The sequence below is a fragment of the Camellia sinensis genome, chromosome 5 (genome assembly GCF_055761805.1).
Source record: "Camellia sinensis isolate YWXY chromosome 5, ASM5576180v1, whole genome shotgun sequence".
Taxonomy (NCBI): Eukaryota; Viridiplantae; Streptophyta; class Magnoliopsida; order Ericales; family Theaceae; genus Camellia; species Camellia sinensis.
The window spans coordinates 138,416,243-138,431,203 of NC_138965.1; the positions used below are offsets into that span (position 1 = coordinate 138,416,243).

The 14,961-nt window shown below is 33.4% G+C and overlaps 1 protein-coding gene across 1 annotated transcript; it reads right to left on the minus strand.

The window, feature by feature from the left end:
* Window positions 1-3,496: 3,496 nt before the first annotated feature.
* Window positions 3,497-5,825, minus strand: LOC114319386 (NAC domain-containing protein 43). The gene is made up of 3 exons (XM_028266390.2): window positions 5,392-5,825; window positions 5,027-5,298; window positions 3,497-4,407 (listed from the first exon to the last, which is right to left on the minus strand). Exons 1-3 carry the CDS (start codon window positions 5,576-5,578, stop codon window positions 3,670-3,672), a joined length of 1,197 nt encoding a protein of 398 aa, XP_028122191.2. The 5' UTR covers window positions 5,579-5,825; the 3' UTR covers window positions 3,497-3,669.
* Between the last annotated feature and the right edge of the window lie 9,136 nt (window positions 5,826-14,961).

Consider the following 14,961-nt stretch of genomic DNA (forward strand, 5'->3'; position numbering starts at 1 on the left):
GGCTTAGAGATAGAAGAAGAATGAAGCAAACCAGCAGATAGAGACGGATCAGCAACAAACTGAGGTAAACCAGCAGACTGAGACAGAGCAGTAGCAGACTGAGCTGACACAGAAGGCAGACTACCAAGAGGAGCAGAAGTTGTAGGAACAGATAAATTTACAGAAGGGACAGACTGATGGACAATCTGTGGAACAGAGGACTGATGACTAGACTGTGAGGTAGGTCTAGAAAAGGACTGAACAGAATCAAATTAACCAAAAACAATTGGAATTGGTGATTGTGGTGAAATTGGTGACTGTGGTGACTAAGCGGTAGCAGGAAAAACTACAGGAGAAGGCATAGATAAAGACTGATCAGACCAGAAAAATAAGCTCAGCTGGGACAAAGAAGTAGAGGCAGACTTAACTGATGGAGAAGAAGCAAAGAGAAAGACATCTTCATCAAAAACAACATGTCTGGAAACATGAATTTGTCCAGTAACAGGATCAAGACACCTATAGCCCTTGGTAGATGGAATGTAACCAAGAAACACACAAGGCACAGACCTAGGTTGAAGTTTATGTGAAACATAAGGTTTAAGCCATGGATAACATCTACAACCAAAAGTTCTGAGCAATGTATAATCAGGAGCATGGTGGTACAACATTTCAAAAGGAGTAAGAAAATTGATCTTAGCAGTAGGAAGTCTATTAATGAGAAAAACAGATGTGGCAAGGGCATCAAACCAATATGCAAGAGGAAATGAAGAGTGGTGCATAAGAGCAATAGCGGTCTCTATGAGATGTTTATGTTTCCTCTCTGCTACTCCATTTTGAACAGGTGTGTGAGGACAATTTAACTGATGTTGGATGCCATGACTCTTTAAGAAATCATGAAACTTGGTGCCAAGATATTCACCACCATTGTCACTTCTTAACACTTGTAATTGAGTAGAAAATTGTATTTCAACAAATGCTTTAAATTCCAAAAATTTATGAAAAACTTCACTTTTATAATGAAGAGGAAACAACCATGTAAACTTGCTATAGTCATCAATGAACAACACATAATATTTTTATGAAGAAACAGATGAAGTGAATGACCCCCATACATCAGAGTGAATAAGTGCCAATGGCTTATTAATTGTAGAATTAGACAAGCTAAAAAGAAGTCTATGACTTTTGGAAACACAACAATGTGAGCACATTTTATTATCAAGAACAAATGGAACATTTACAGATGAAGAAGGTAACAAATGATGTGTAGCAATGTGCTGAAGTTTCCTTGAAGAAGGATGGCCTAATCTAAAATGCCAATGAGAAGAATTAATAGTGGACTGAAAACAAGTTGGTGATGCAGATGCAGATGCAGATGCAGAAGATGGAACAGCACTAAGAAGATGACAGAGACCATGGGAATGAAAGCATTTATATAGCACCTTCTTGGTACTCTTGTCCTGTATGATGAACATATCTTTGTCAAAAGTAATAGTGCAATGATTATCAGAAATAAGCTGAAGGATAGAAATTAAGTTGGAAGAAATGGAAGGTACATGAAGCATGTTTGAGAGATGAAAAGAAAATGATGGAGTAGGGAGAAGACCTTGACCAGTGTGATGAATAGGTAAGGCAGTTCCATCACCAACAGTGACCTGACCATGTCCATGATATGGTTGATAAGAAGAGAGATTGTGCAAGTCATTTGTGATATGACTAGTAGCTGCAGAATCTAAAAACCAGTTGGTAGGGTTAGGAGAACTGTCACCAGGAGAACCAGTTCCTCATCATCAACAGGTGATGCAGCTAAAGCCAATTAGCAATTGGCTTGATCTGAGTCAAATAGGTATCCATTGTGTGGCCTTTTTTAAACAATTTGACTAAGTTTATTCTTCAACTGATGAATATGTGATCGGGGCAAAGATGTAAAACATTTGAGAACACTCCACACATCATGACTTGTGGAACAATGAAACACAGAAGTGAAGATAGATGGTGAGAGAGTAACAGTTAAGCAACTGAGAAGATGAGAGTCAATCAGCATCCAATTGGTATATTTTGGATTCAGAATCTCATGATTATGTTCATCAATGATAGTAGATGATGGACATACCTGTGTGCCATCAACAAAACTGAGAAGCTGTGTAGCTTTCAGAATATTGTGAACTTGATTCTTCCTGATAATAAAGTTTGTGGAATCAAGTTTGACATTTACGAAGGCATTCAGATTTGTAATGAGTAGTGCAAGATTTGGAGGTATGGAAGATGAAGTAGATGATACAGCAGAAGAGGCCAGATTCAGAAATGGCATTGAAGACGCCATTGATGAATCCTCAAGAACCAATGCTCACAAGAGGCGATGGCTCTAATACCATAAAAGATATTTTGCAGAGATCAAAAATTTTCTATTAATTTGAATTGAATTACAATTACAGAGATGAAGATATTTATAAACTACACAAACTAACTCTGGTTCAAGCTAACTAATTCATAACAAACTAACTGACTCTAGTTTACTCTGTAGCTGCCTAACTGTCTAACTGATGCAATGACAATGACTTAGCCACAGCAGTTGCAGGTGCTGATGAAGCTGTCGGTTGAGCATGTTGGCTGAAGCTTGAGCTGGAGCTATATTGTAATGTAGCTAAAGAAGCTTTATCATGGCTAGGCTCTTTATCAGAGATCTCATTCAAAGTCAGAGCAAACGCTCTACATAAACTAACTCCAAAAAACTTATTACAACTACTGATCATTGAACCTAAGTATTTAAATGGCAGAGGGAGAATCACGTTTATTTCCTGTGCTTCAATTTCAAAAGCAACTTTTTTGTTTTGGTTTGTTGCTTCTGGGCACGGTTGGCGTTAAAAAGACCAATGGTTCAAAGAGCAGAAAGAAAGAAAAAGAAATGACAACCTCTAACAGTTAAGAAGGTGACCATCAGCATCAGTAGAGAGAGAAAGGCAGGCAATAGAAATGACTTAGCTATAGGCTAATTGCCATCAATTATGAAATTGACTCTCAACTTGTACATTTATATGTCAATTGTCAACGCTATCATTATCGCTTCGCTATTGCTAATCATGATCAAGATTGATGGCCTTTGGCTCACAAAGATGCTTCTTTTTCACTTGCCTCTCTCTTTCTCTCTCTCTGAAATGTGAAATGGGTAATAGAGAGAGAGAGAGAGAGACATACCAGTCATGTTGTGGCGGAGCCCATTGGCTAGGACCATTTTATCTTTACCAGTTGAGTGAGTCATGGGCTCACTCACCCCCACACCCTACCTGGGCAAATGGACAAAGGAATTGAATCAAAGTCACAAATGATCATTGACTATGGACACGATCTTGTTTTTCCTTTTTGGTTAAAGGTGGCCATGTGAGGCTAGTTGGGTTTATAATTGCTGTTAGAAACAACTTATCAAATCAAACAAACGGCAATTCAAAATGGGAGACACATTATTATTATTTGTTATTATTAATCAAAGATATAATGCATGCTTGACAATGCCACTACTCCATGATCTCACAATTATTCACTTTATTCATTCATATGTAATATTATCACCCAATATTATTGCATAATTCCTATCATAATAATAAACTATAACAGTGGTTAATTTCTATCATCGGTTTAAACAACAATATCGAAATACGTATCGTCCGATGTTGAAAAACTCTGATGATATATGTATTATACAGGAGTGTTGGACATATGGCATAGGGGATCGGTAGAAGACAAGGAAGATCGTGTGAAGCTCCAAAGGTCAAAATCGCCATTTTCATCCTGCGAAGGAGTGCCATGGAAAGGCGGCCTATTGGACGGTGATGATGACGATGATCGTAGTTGCTGCTGCTGCTCTTGCTGCTGTAGTTGCAGATCATGATAGGTAAGGGAGCAGAAACCCATGTTGGGATCGTTAAAGCACGATGTTATTTGCTTTGAAGTCTCGGTTTGGCCATTGAGGTGTGAAGCTACGAGCCGATCAAGTGCTGTCCAGTCATGAAGGCCTGTTTCATCATTGTCTGTGAGCATCTGTTGTTGTTGAATTTGTTGATAACAAGGTTGGCTATTATTTGTAGAGTTTGGGCTCTCGAGACTCGGAAGCTTCATGAACCTGTCATGGAGGCCGTGTTTGGTGATGGTTGTGGTGTCAATGATGGGCATGAGAAATCCTGGAGTGTTGTTGATTGTTGAATCATGATGATCTTCCTTCTTGCAACTCCTTCCCAAGTAGTGAAGGATTTGTTCTAAGGTGCCTTCGTCGCTTGAAGTGGGTATTTGGGTTCTTGTTGTTTCGAGATTGATTATAGATGAATTGAAAGGGCTACTGCTGTTGTTGTCTAAGGTTTTGTGGTGGTTTTTCTTCTTGAAGATACGACAGACCACCCATCCCTCTTCTTGTGTTGCATCTCCGGTGGCATCGGGAACCTTCATGTCAATATGTCCATTAATTAATTTACAAATCACATAATTTCAAATAATAACATACGATGATATATTGATTAATATCAAATAATAATACGTCAAGTTGAGGGGGACTTCTAGTCCACCTCGAGTATGTCTTAATAATTTAAAATGTTGAACTTTTGTATAATTTTCAAAAAAATCATTTATATAGAAAATCAAATAAATTTGATCACATTTATTTTTTGAAAAATTAACGACTTATTTTTTGAAATTAAAATTATAATTGTTGTTCATGTTTTTATAATAAATATGATTTAAATATATGATTATCGATATTCATTTAATTTATTTTTTACATAAATAATTTACTAGACACTATACTATGAATGATTTGGTTTAAAGAAGTAACTCGAGATGAATCTGAAGACCATCAGGTCCAATTAGTAGTGCCAAGAGAATCATTCTGATATCGGTAAATATTGGTATGACTCCAAAATCTCTTACACGTATTAACCAATATCAACCGTGTAGGTAGTAGTTTTTTTTAGATGGTATATAGGTAGTAGTTTGTGACAATCAAATTAGAAATTAGAAATAGACATAAACAATAAGTTGGAACAAGTGAAATAGGGTAGCTTACATTATTGGTATCACAGATGTTGTCATCAAGTCTATACTCATGCATGATCCAATCAGACTTTTGGCCGTGAGGAGCACGGCCTTTGTAGAAAACCAGGGTCTTCCTCATCCCAATCCGCTTAGAGTTGCTGTAGATCACCTTATCACGGCCCGTAGCCTTCCAAAACCCAGCCGCAGTGGCTCGATTTGTTCGAGTACCAGTCGGGTACTTTTTGTCTTTGTGGCTAAAAAAGTACCAATCATTTTGCGGTGTCGAGCCTATTCTACACTTCTCTGTGAATCAATCAAAGTGTAAACAAAACATCAGCTCTAAATATATGAATATATAAATAACGGTATCCGGAGACGTAGCAGTGTTTTACAAACCTTGAATATCCCAAGGTTCAAGCTTGTTGAGATCGACATCGCGAATAACGTCCAAGTCGATCTTCTCGAATGAAACCTTCTTCCGCAGATAATATTGCAAGAGTTCCTCTTCTGTTGGATGAAACCGAAAGCCAGGAGGGACCTGAGATTGCCCATTTACGGATATGCTCATGGTTTTTTCTGGCATTCGGACAGAGCTAGCTTACACAAGTTTGGAACTAGTAAAATTGGTGATCTAAGACATTGAAAGAGGAAGCTTCACAGAGAGAGAGAGAGAGATGTATGACTATGAAAGAAGGGCTAGTTATAAGACATTGGTGTACTCAAACACATGGGTATATGTAGAGGATAGTGTGGATTTATATGTGTTTGTACGACATTAAAAGACAAATAGGGGGTACAAGCCAAGCCTTTGTTTTCATGTTCTTCACTATGCTTCGAAAATGGCCACCTAACTGCATATAGATGGAGAGAGAAGAAAAGTTGTTTGTCAATTATTGGGAAATAATATTTTACATAATTTTTATACAAAATTATCTATTGGAAAATAATAACACTACAGTGATATCTTTATTATTAAATATTATTTTAAAATAATAAGTTTGAAGGTAAGAGTATCGTTTTATATATAAATTTTATATTATTTTCTTTAAAAAATACTGCACAAATATATATATATATATATATTTTAATAATTTTTTTTTTTTGATAATTTGATGTGGTATTGAGCGTTCAAACTTTAGATTATAAAATGTGACAGTTTATACATAGATGTGTTAAATCAAGTTTGTAAAAAAATATTATTAAATCAATAAAAGTCAAAGGTTAAGTTAAAAAAATAGAAATTTACACAACTCTCTTGCGTGTTTAGTTATAAGAGGATTATAAGTTCAACGCTCTTTAAGGAGGAGTTGAATTAAGATGTGAATATATACTTTGTAAGAGTGGGGAGACTAATTTCTATAAGTGCTAATCAAACAATTAACAATTGATTTTGCCCAATTAAAAAAGAAAAGAAAAGAAAAGAAAAGATAACATGACTCTTAATTATTTGAGAAATTGATTTGAAAAATCATTAGGTAATTTTATAATAAATATTATATGACATTTCTTATGTTAAGATGATGAGTTGTTTCATATTTTTTAATTACTTAATAAAAGTGAGTTCATATTGTATGTAAATATAAATATAAAATGATGTTACATTCCTTAATATATCACTCTTATTTTGACATCTAATAAGCTAGAAGAAAGAAATAGAAAGAAGAGAGAGGAGTGTAGGTCTCCCTCTTCACATGATTCATTCTATGTTATTAAAAATAAATTAAGTATATTTTATAAATATAATATTTTGAGAATAGTGAATAATTAGTCAATTTTTGGGACAGAAATGGGAAAAAAGAATGGAGGGCCCAGTGGAGTAGGGACGTTTTGGGAAATAAAATTGCAGAGGGAATGCCAACATCATAACTACGACCTGTGACCTTAAAATATCCTTGGAAAAGCCACACCTAAACTACCTTGCACTTCTTTTTCTTTGTTTCTGAAGAGTGAGTGTTTTGTTTTATTATTTAGTTACTAGAGAGTGCAACACAACCACCGCAACAACAAAGTAGAGGAGAGAGAGAGAGAGATGATAGAGTCGGAGGCACAGAGCTTTCAACATCTCCTTTTCGGGAAACATGGAAATGATGTGTGGGGGAAAATATTGCATGGTGTTGTGGGGCTTCTCTCTCTCTCTCTCTCTCTCTCTCTCTTCTGTTACTGACCGTGGATACGATACTACTTATTTTATTTTATTTATTTATTTTTTCTAAATACGTAGGTGTTACAATTGGTGGGAGACTCTTCAACCTACGGCACGTGGTTTTTGACTTCTTCCCTCTCTCAATTCAAACAACTTTATTATTCTCAAAAAATTAGAATAGTTATATATATATGAAAAATGAGTGAAATCTCATTTTTAAAGGATTTTCACAATTTTTATAGTGATTTACACTATTTATGATATGTGAGGCCCACTCATAAATGGTGTGCAGCATTATAGCGGTTGTGGCGTCTTTCAAAAAAAAAAATTTCTATCATTACTATATATATACACGATTGGCAGGTGTGTGATTTAAATAAACAAAAATAAAATAAAATATTTATGGTATATTGTACATTATTCAAGTGGTAAAATTTTTCTTCATTAGATTTAAAATTTAAAGTTTGAATCTCATTCTTTTCATTTATCAAATTTTTTTTTTTTGTCAAGATAACAGAAAAGTGTTCATTTTATAATTGTATAAATAGATATATGTATACACACCATTATATAAAGAAATTACACAAAATAATATAATAGATTTGTGTCCATTTATTTTAAAGGGACTTAAATTTCATTTACATTTTATCCTTGTAACAAATCAAAATTTGTAATTTTGGCATGGCTGGGATGGAGAGGGAGGGAGTGGGAATGGCCGGAAAGGAGTGGGGGTGTTCCTGTGGAAAGAGCAGGGGTAGGGGTAGGGGTAGAGGTGGGAGAAACAATATTGGAAAGCTAGGAAATGGAAAAGAGTGATCCTAAAATTTAAATACCTTTTGAGATTTAATTAAAATATAAATTATTTTTTGTGATTTTTAAAATTATATTTCACTCTCTGAGGTTTTCAATTTTATAACAAATCATCATTTTTAATGATGTTACAAATATTTTTCAATTAATAATTTATATAATTTTATTATTGTATAGGAGACCAATTATGAATTTTATTTTTTTAATTAATTCTGCTAAACAAAATTTTTTGACAAAGAGATATTTGTAATTTTTTAAATTACAAGAGGTAATCTATACTTTAAGCAAACTTTAGGGGTGCATTTGTAATTTATCCTTAAATCAATGGCGCCGCCAAAACTTGTTTCAAGAATATTAAATAATTTTTACTTAAGTTGTGTTTGGTTGAAAAGATTTGATGAGAAAAATAAAAAGAAAAAATGAAAGAAAGAATAAGAGAAAGAATTGATAGGATTCGGATATGAAATTATGTTTGATTGAGTTGAGAAATAAAAAGAGAAAAGACCTAAAAAATAAAAAGAGAAATTACATTTCACTCTTACTTTTTTTTTTCTTTTATGTTTTTCATTATAACCAAACAAAATGTACAATTATATTTATTTTCACTTTTTATTTCTCTCATCAAATACTCTAATCAAACGCATCGATCCTTAGTTAAACCCAATGGTTGATTGAATTTCATGTAAAACAATCAAGTTTTATGATACTTGAACCAATTAAATAAGAGGAGGATTTATTAGTCACCTAGTGGGTGAATGAACAGAGTTGGAGTCCATAGTCTCGTATGTACATTGAACTTGATACACTTGTATTTACAAGTAACATTGCAGATCAATTAATTAGCACCGACAGTTGTCATATATTTTAGATTAGATTAGATTTTTTTTTGAGCACCGAGTAGATTAGATTGATGCACACTTGTAAGTAAGCGTAAATAATTAAATCATGAGAAGGAAGAAAACAAAGGCTGAGTACTAGTACCACGTACAACAACGGTAATCCCAAAACTTGTTGGGGTAATATATTAAGGGTGTATTATACCCCTTAAAATTTAATTAAAATATGAATTATCTCTTTTGGTTTTAAAAATTACATTTCACTTCTTTAAGTTTTTAATTTCATAACAAATCTTTTTTTTTATTAATAAATAATCATGTCAATTAATAGTTATTAATAATATTAAAAATATGAATATATTTTAATTAATAATTTAGGTAATTCTATTATTGTATAGGAGAGAAATTATGAATTTCATTTTTTTAGTTAATTCTATTAAATAAAAAATTCTAATAAGGGAGTATTTGTAATTTTTTAAATCACAGGAGATAACCTGTATTTTAAGCAAATCTCAGGGGTGTATTTGTAATTTACCTTAATATTAAATAATTTTTATTTAAATTATGTTTAAATAGAGAATTTGACGAGGAAAATGGAAAGAAAAAAATACAAAAAAGTGAAATTTTTTAAAACTCTCGAAATATTGATTTGTGATTATGTTTTAATTTTAAATAGTGAATAGTAATCTTAATCAAATAATCAATAACAGATCGACACAACGATTTAATGTGAAAAAAATCACTATTAGACTCCTCTAGTTGTGATAAAAATTACGGACCAAAACTACAAAAATAACCCACTAAGAAGATAAAAAGAAATTACACATGAGAATTTTAATTACTTAGTGAATCCACACTTGGATTGATCTGAACTCAATATGCCTATTCCACCACTGTCTTTACATTGGAATTGCTTTGTCCAAAGTTGAATCCACAACACCGATATTGAATCTACAACGATGAACTACTCTAGAATCAACCAAAACTTCAGGACTAAGTTTTCCAGAATCCACTGTTGAAAACCTCCTTCTATTTGTAAATGAAATAACAAAATAGCCCTTGATAATAGTCAATATGAAACTCGTTCATCAATCGATCACCCTAAATCATCAAGGAAAACATTACATAAATATTCTCTAATATAGAACATTTTGTTTTCTCTTTATCTTTAAGAATCTGGACAGTTTAAACTTTAAAAATAACAAATAGCGCACTTTATATTAAATAAAGCGAAGATCACTCGAGTATTCACTTTTATCACTCGAGTGGTGTGACTAAAGGTAGTGCTCACATATAGGCCAACGGCTCGAGTACAACATCTACTGCTTGAGCGGTAAAACATATTTTCCAAAAATTCAGAATACAGGTAAAAATACTGGATGAATCACTTGACCGCTCGAGCGCAAGAAAGATCGCTCAAGTGGTTAATCAACTTGACTTCTTGGCTTCTGGGGAGTTACCCCTCGACCACACTTGGGCGTTGCCCTAGACCTAATTCCTGTTCTTAGTTAGCGAAGTAGCAAATAAGGATTGCTCAAGTCAAAATACGGAATGCCATCGCAAACTCTTCTATACAAGCACAACTCGAGTTGGATTCACATTTAAACTCTCATAACTTACAGATACAATAGAGTAAATAAAATTACAACTAAAAAGAGTTTTGTCCAACGGGATTGTTAATTACAAAAACCTAACAGAAAGAATGAGAGAAAAAATTGATTCGATTCGAATCCCACGTTATATTTGGTTGAGTTGAAAAAAAAAATGGTAAATTATAAATACACACTATGAGATTTGATTAAAATATGAATTGTCTCATGTGGTTTTGGAAATTACATTTCACCTCCTAAGATTTCTAATTTCATAACAAATTGTTCCTTTTATTAATAAATCATCAAGTCAATTAACAGGTTTTAATGATGTTAAAAATATGTTTTAATTAATAATTTAGATGATTTTATTCATGTATAGGAAAACAATTATGAATTTTATTTTTTTAATTAATTCTGTTAAATAAAAAATTCTAACAAGGGGGTATTTGTAATTTTTCAAATCACACGGGACAATCTGTAATTTAAATAAATCTCAAGTGGTGTATTCATAATTTACCCAAAAAAAGTGCCTGAAAGATAGAAAGTGAGATTGTATTTACCTCTCACTTTCTTTTCTTTCGTAATTTCCATTATAACTAAACAAAAAGTGAGATTATATTTTATTTTTGTCTTTTTATTTCTCTAATAAAATCTTCTAGTTAAAGACATTCCTAGTTAAACCCAATGGTTGATTGAATTTCATTCAAAACAATCACGTCTTATAATACTTGAACCAATTAAAAAAGAGGAGGATTTATTGGTCACCAAGCAAGTGAATGAACAGAGTCCGAGTCCATAGTCTAGTCTGGAATGTACATCGAACTTGATACAGTTGTATTTACAAGTAATATTGCAGATTAATTAACACCCACAGTAGTCATAGACATTAGATTAAATTGATGCACACTTGTAATAATAATTGTAAATAATTAAATCACGAGAAGGAAGAAAACAAAGGCAGAGTTATACTAGTACTAGTACCACGTACAACAATGGCATCAAGGGAGGAATTAGAGACAATACAGCAGCAAGTTGTAGTAGTTGGATTTGATCGAATGGTAAGGGTTGGGGGTTTATATTAAAATAACGAAGGTTTTTTCCTTACGAGGTTAATTTTTGAAATTTTTTTATGAACAAATTCTCAAGACTTAGCCAAACACTAATTTTTGTATTTATTTTTCATTATAACCAATAATATAGTTTGTATTAACAGTGAATATGATATTTGTTGGCACATCATTTGTTCATATTCTAACAATTTTATATACGTCATATATATATATATATATAGATGGTGAATTATGTTAGCAGATATTTTAATATTATAATATATTATAGATTGGTTTTCTTTTCTTTTCTTCCAAGTTAAGCCTTCCAAGTCATTGTCAAGTCTTTGCCAAGTCTTGGTCTTAGTCTCCTCATTCTTATCCTTCCAAGTCTTCCAAGACAAGTCTTCTCCAAGTCTTCGCCAAGACTTATCCTCATCAAGTTTTCTCCAAGTCTTTATCCTTTTCTTAATCACCAAGAAAAACCTTCCAAGCCTTATCTTCTATATATATTGAGCTAATTTCCTATCTTGATATATACGAGGAGTTTTTGTTGCTTTGTTATGTCTAGTGTGAGATTATCAGGAAAATAAAAAAGGGTGTATGTGATAAAGCTTTGGGTTCAGTATTGGTGAACCATACGACTTAGTCGGGCTGTTGTATCTTAGGGGAAACAAGTCAAGGTTCTTTCTGCTACGCCGGTGTGAGACTTTGCCTAACCGTAGAGGGCTTGAATCTCCTTAAAGAGAGCGAATTTCCCGCGCCTCAGCCCTTATAATAGTTTTTGTAATTTCTATTATTCTTATTTCCTGGTGTTTTATTTATAATTATTACCAACAATTTTAAGAAGATTCAATCAGCAAAAAGTCATGGAACCAGTACTGGAGAAGCCCAACGAGAATACAGGCGATCTCAACAAGCCCTTTCGGTTCAAGGGAGCTCATTACAAGAGATGGAAAGGCAATGTGCTTTTCTACTTCAGTCTCCTCAAGGTGGCCTATATCCTGACCGAAAAAAATCCAAACAAAGTCCCCACTGAAGAGATGACCGATAAGGAGTATGCCACTCATCTTGAAAAAATCGAGAAATACAACACAGATGAATATAAATGTCGATATTATCTTTTGAATTGTCTTTCAGATCAATTTTATGACTATTATGATACCACTTACACCACTGCCAAGAAAATTTGGAAAGCCTTGCAGAATATATGACACTAAGGAGGTAGGCGCCAAAAAATATGCTGCAAGCCGTTTTTTCCGCTATTAAATGATAGATGGAAAATCAGTGGTGGAGCATGTTCAAGATTTTCAGATGCTAGTGGCTGAAGTTAGATACGAAGGCATCAAAATTGGAGACAATCTTGTTGTAGCAGGTATTGTTGACAAACTTCCATCATCTTGGAGGGAGTTCTAGAACTCGATGCGCCACAAGCAAAAAGAGACATCCTTGGACACTCTAATCACACGGATTCGGGTGGAGAATGAAGCACGAGAACAAGATGCGCTTATGACACAAGAGCATTCCACTACAAAGGTAAATTTAACTTCTGAAAATACTTTACCTAAAGGTCGATTTCATAAAAATAGTCACTTGAAGTTAGTTAAGAAAATTTGAAAAAATACTGGAAGGCCACAAAATAAAAATTACCCGAGGCAAAAGAAATGGAACCAAGAACCCTCTTCACAAGATCTGATAAATGTGACATGTTTTGTGTGTGGCAAAAGTAGGCATATTGCTCGAACTTGCAAATTTCGGAAACAACAGTCTCGACCACAGGCTAATGTTACCGAGGAACCATTTGTGGCTGTGATCACAGATATTTTTATGGTTCAATCTGTGGAAGGGTGATGGGCAGACTCTGGTGCCAATAGGCATGTCTGCTATGATAAAAATTGGTTCAAAGATTTCTCTTCTTTTAATGAGGAGAGGACTGTTATGCTTAGTGACTCCAGTTTAACCAAGGTGCTTGGGTATGGAGATGTTGAGCTAAATTTTACCTCTGGACGTGTGCTTGTCTTAAAAGATGTGTTGTACACATCGTCCATGAGAAAAAATTTAATGTCAAGTTATTTGCTCAACAAAGCTGGTTTCAAGCAAACTATTGAATCTGACCAATATGTAATTACTAAAAAATGCATATTTGTGGAGAAAGGGTATGCCTGTGATGGAATGTTTGAATTAAATGTTGAGAATAAGAAAGCACATGTTTCTATTTACATGCTGTCTTCTTTAAATTTTTGGCATGCTCGTCTGTGTCATATTAATAGCCGATATGTGGGAGTCATGAGTAGTTTAGGATTAATTCCTAGACTAACAAATAAGTTTGAGAAATGTGAAGTTTGCAGTCAAGCAAAAATAACTAAAAGGCCTCATAAAAGTGCAGTGAGAAATACTGAATTGTTAGAATTAATTCACACTGAGTTATGTGAATTTGAAGGAATTTTAACACGTGGTGGAAATAGATATTTTATCACTTTTATTGATGATTTTTCAAAATACACTTATGTATACTTGTTGAAAAATAAAAGTGATGCTTTTGAAAAATTTAAAAAATTCCTTCTTGAAGTTGAAAATCAATTCGATAAAAAGATTAAAAGATATAGGCCGGGAGTATGAATCTTTTGGATTCAACTCGTTTGCTCAATCTTTGGGAATAATCCATGAAACTACTATACCATATTCACCTGCATCTAATGGTGTAGCAGAAAGGAAAAATAGGATTTTAACTGATTTAACAAATGCTATGCTAATTGAAGTAGGTGCTCCTTCAAATTTGTGGGGAGAAGCAATCTTAACTGCATGTTATGTTATGAATAGAGTGCCACATAAAAAAACAAAAGTTACACCTTTTGAGTTGTGGAAAGGGCATAAGCCAAATTTGAGATATTTGAGGATTTGGGGTTGTCTAGCTTTTGTTAGACTTGTGGACCCTAAAAGGCCTAAATTAGGTGTGAAAGCTGCCACTTGTGCTTTTCTTGGATATGCAACAAATAGTACAACCTATAGATTTTTTGATATTGAAAACAAAAAATTTTTGAATCAGGTTATGCAATTTTTCATGAAGAAAAATTTCCTTTTAAATCTAAAAATGGTGGGGGTCAAAATTATCAAGAAAATATTTTATCTGAAACTGGTTCCTCTACTCCTCTTTTACAAAACCAAGATCCTATAGGTATTGAACCTAGAAGGAGTAAAAGAGCCAAATTAGAAAAAGATTTTGGCCCTGATTATCATGTTTTTAATGTGGAAGAAACTCCATTAACTTTACAAGAAGCTTTGGCATCTACTGACTCTGTTTTTTGGAACGAGGCTGTAAATGATGAAATGAAATCATTATTATCCAATAAAACTTGGGTATTAGTAGATTTACCACCAGGTTGTAAAACTATTAGTTGTAAATGAGTTTTGAGAAAAAAATTTAAACCGGATGGAACTATTGATAAATATAAAACAAGGCTTGTTGCAATAGGTTTTAAACAACAAGCAGATCTTGACTTTTTTGATACATTTTCTCCGGTTACTAGAGTCACATTATA

Excerpts from the sequence above, each read along its gene's own strand:
- LOC114319386 (XM_028266390.2), bottom strand. The coding sequence starts at position 5,578 with ATGCCAGAAAAAACCATGAGCATATCCGTAAATGGGCAATCTCAGGTC. Across the intron at positions 5,299-5,391 it reads TGAACCTTGGGATATTCAAG|AGAAGTGTAGAATAGGCTCG; the intron begins GTTTGTAAAACA and ends ATTGATTCACAG. Across the intron at positions 4,408-5,026 it reads ACATCTGTGATACCAATAAT|GTTCCCGATGCCACCGGAGA; the intron begins GTAAGCTACCCT and ends ATTGACATGAAG.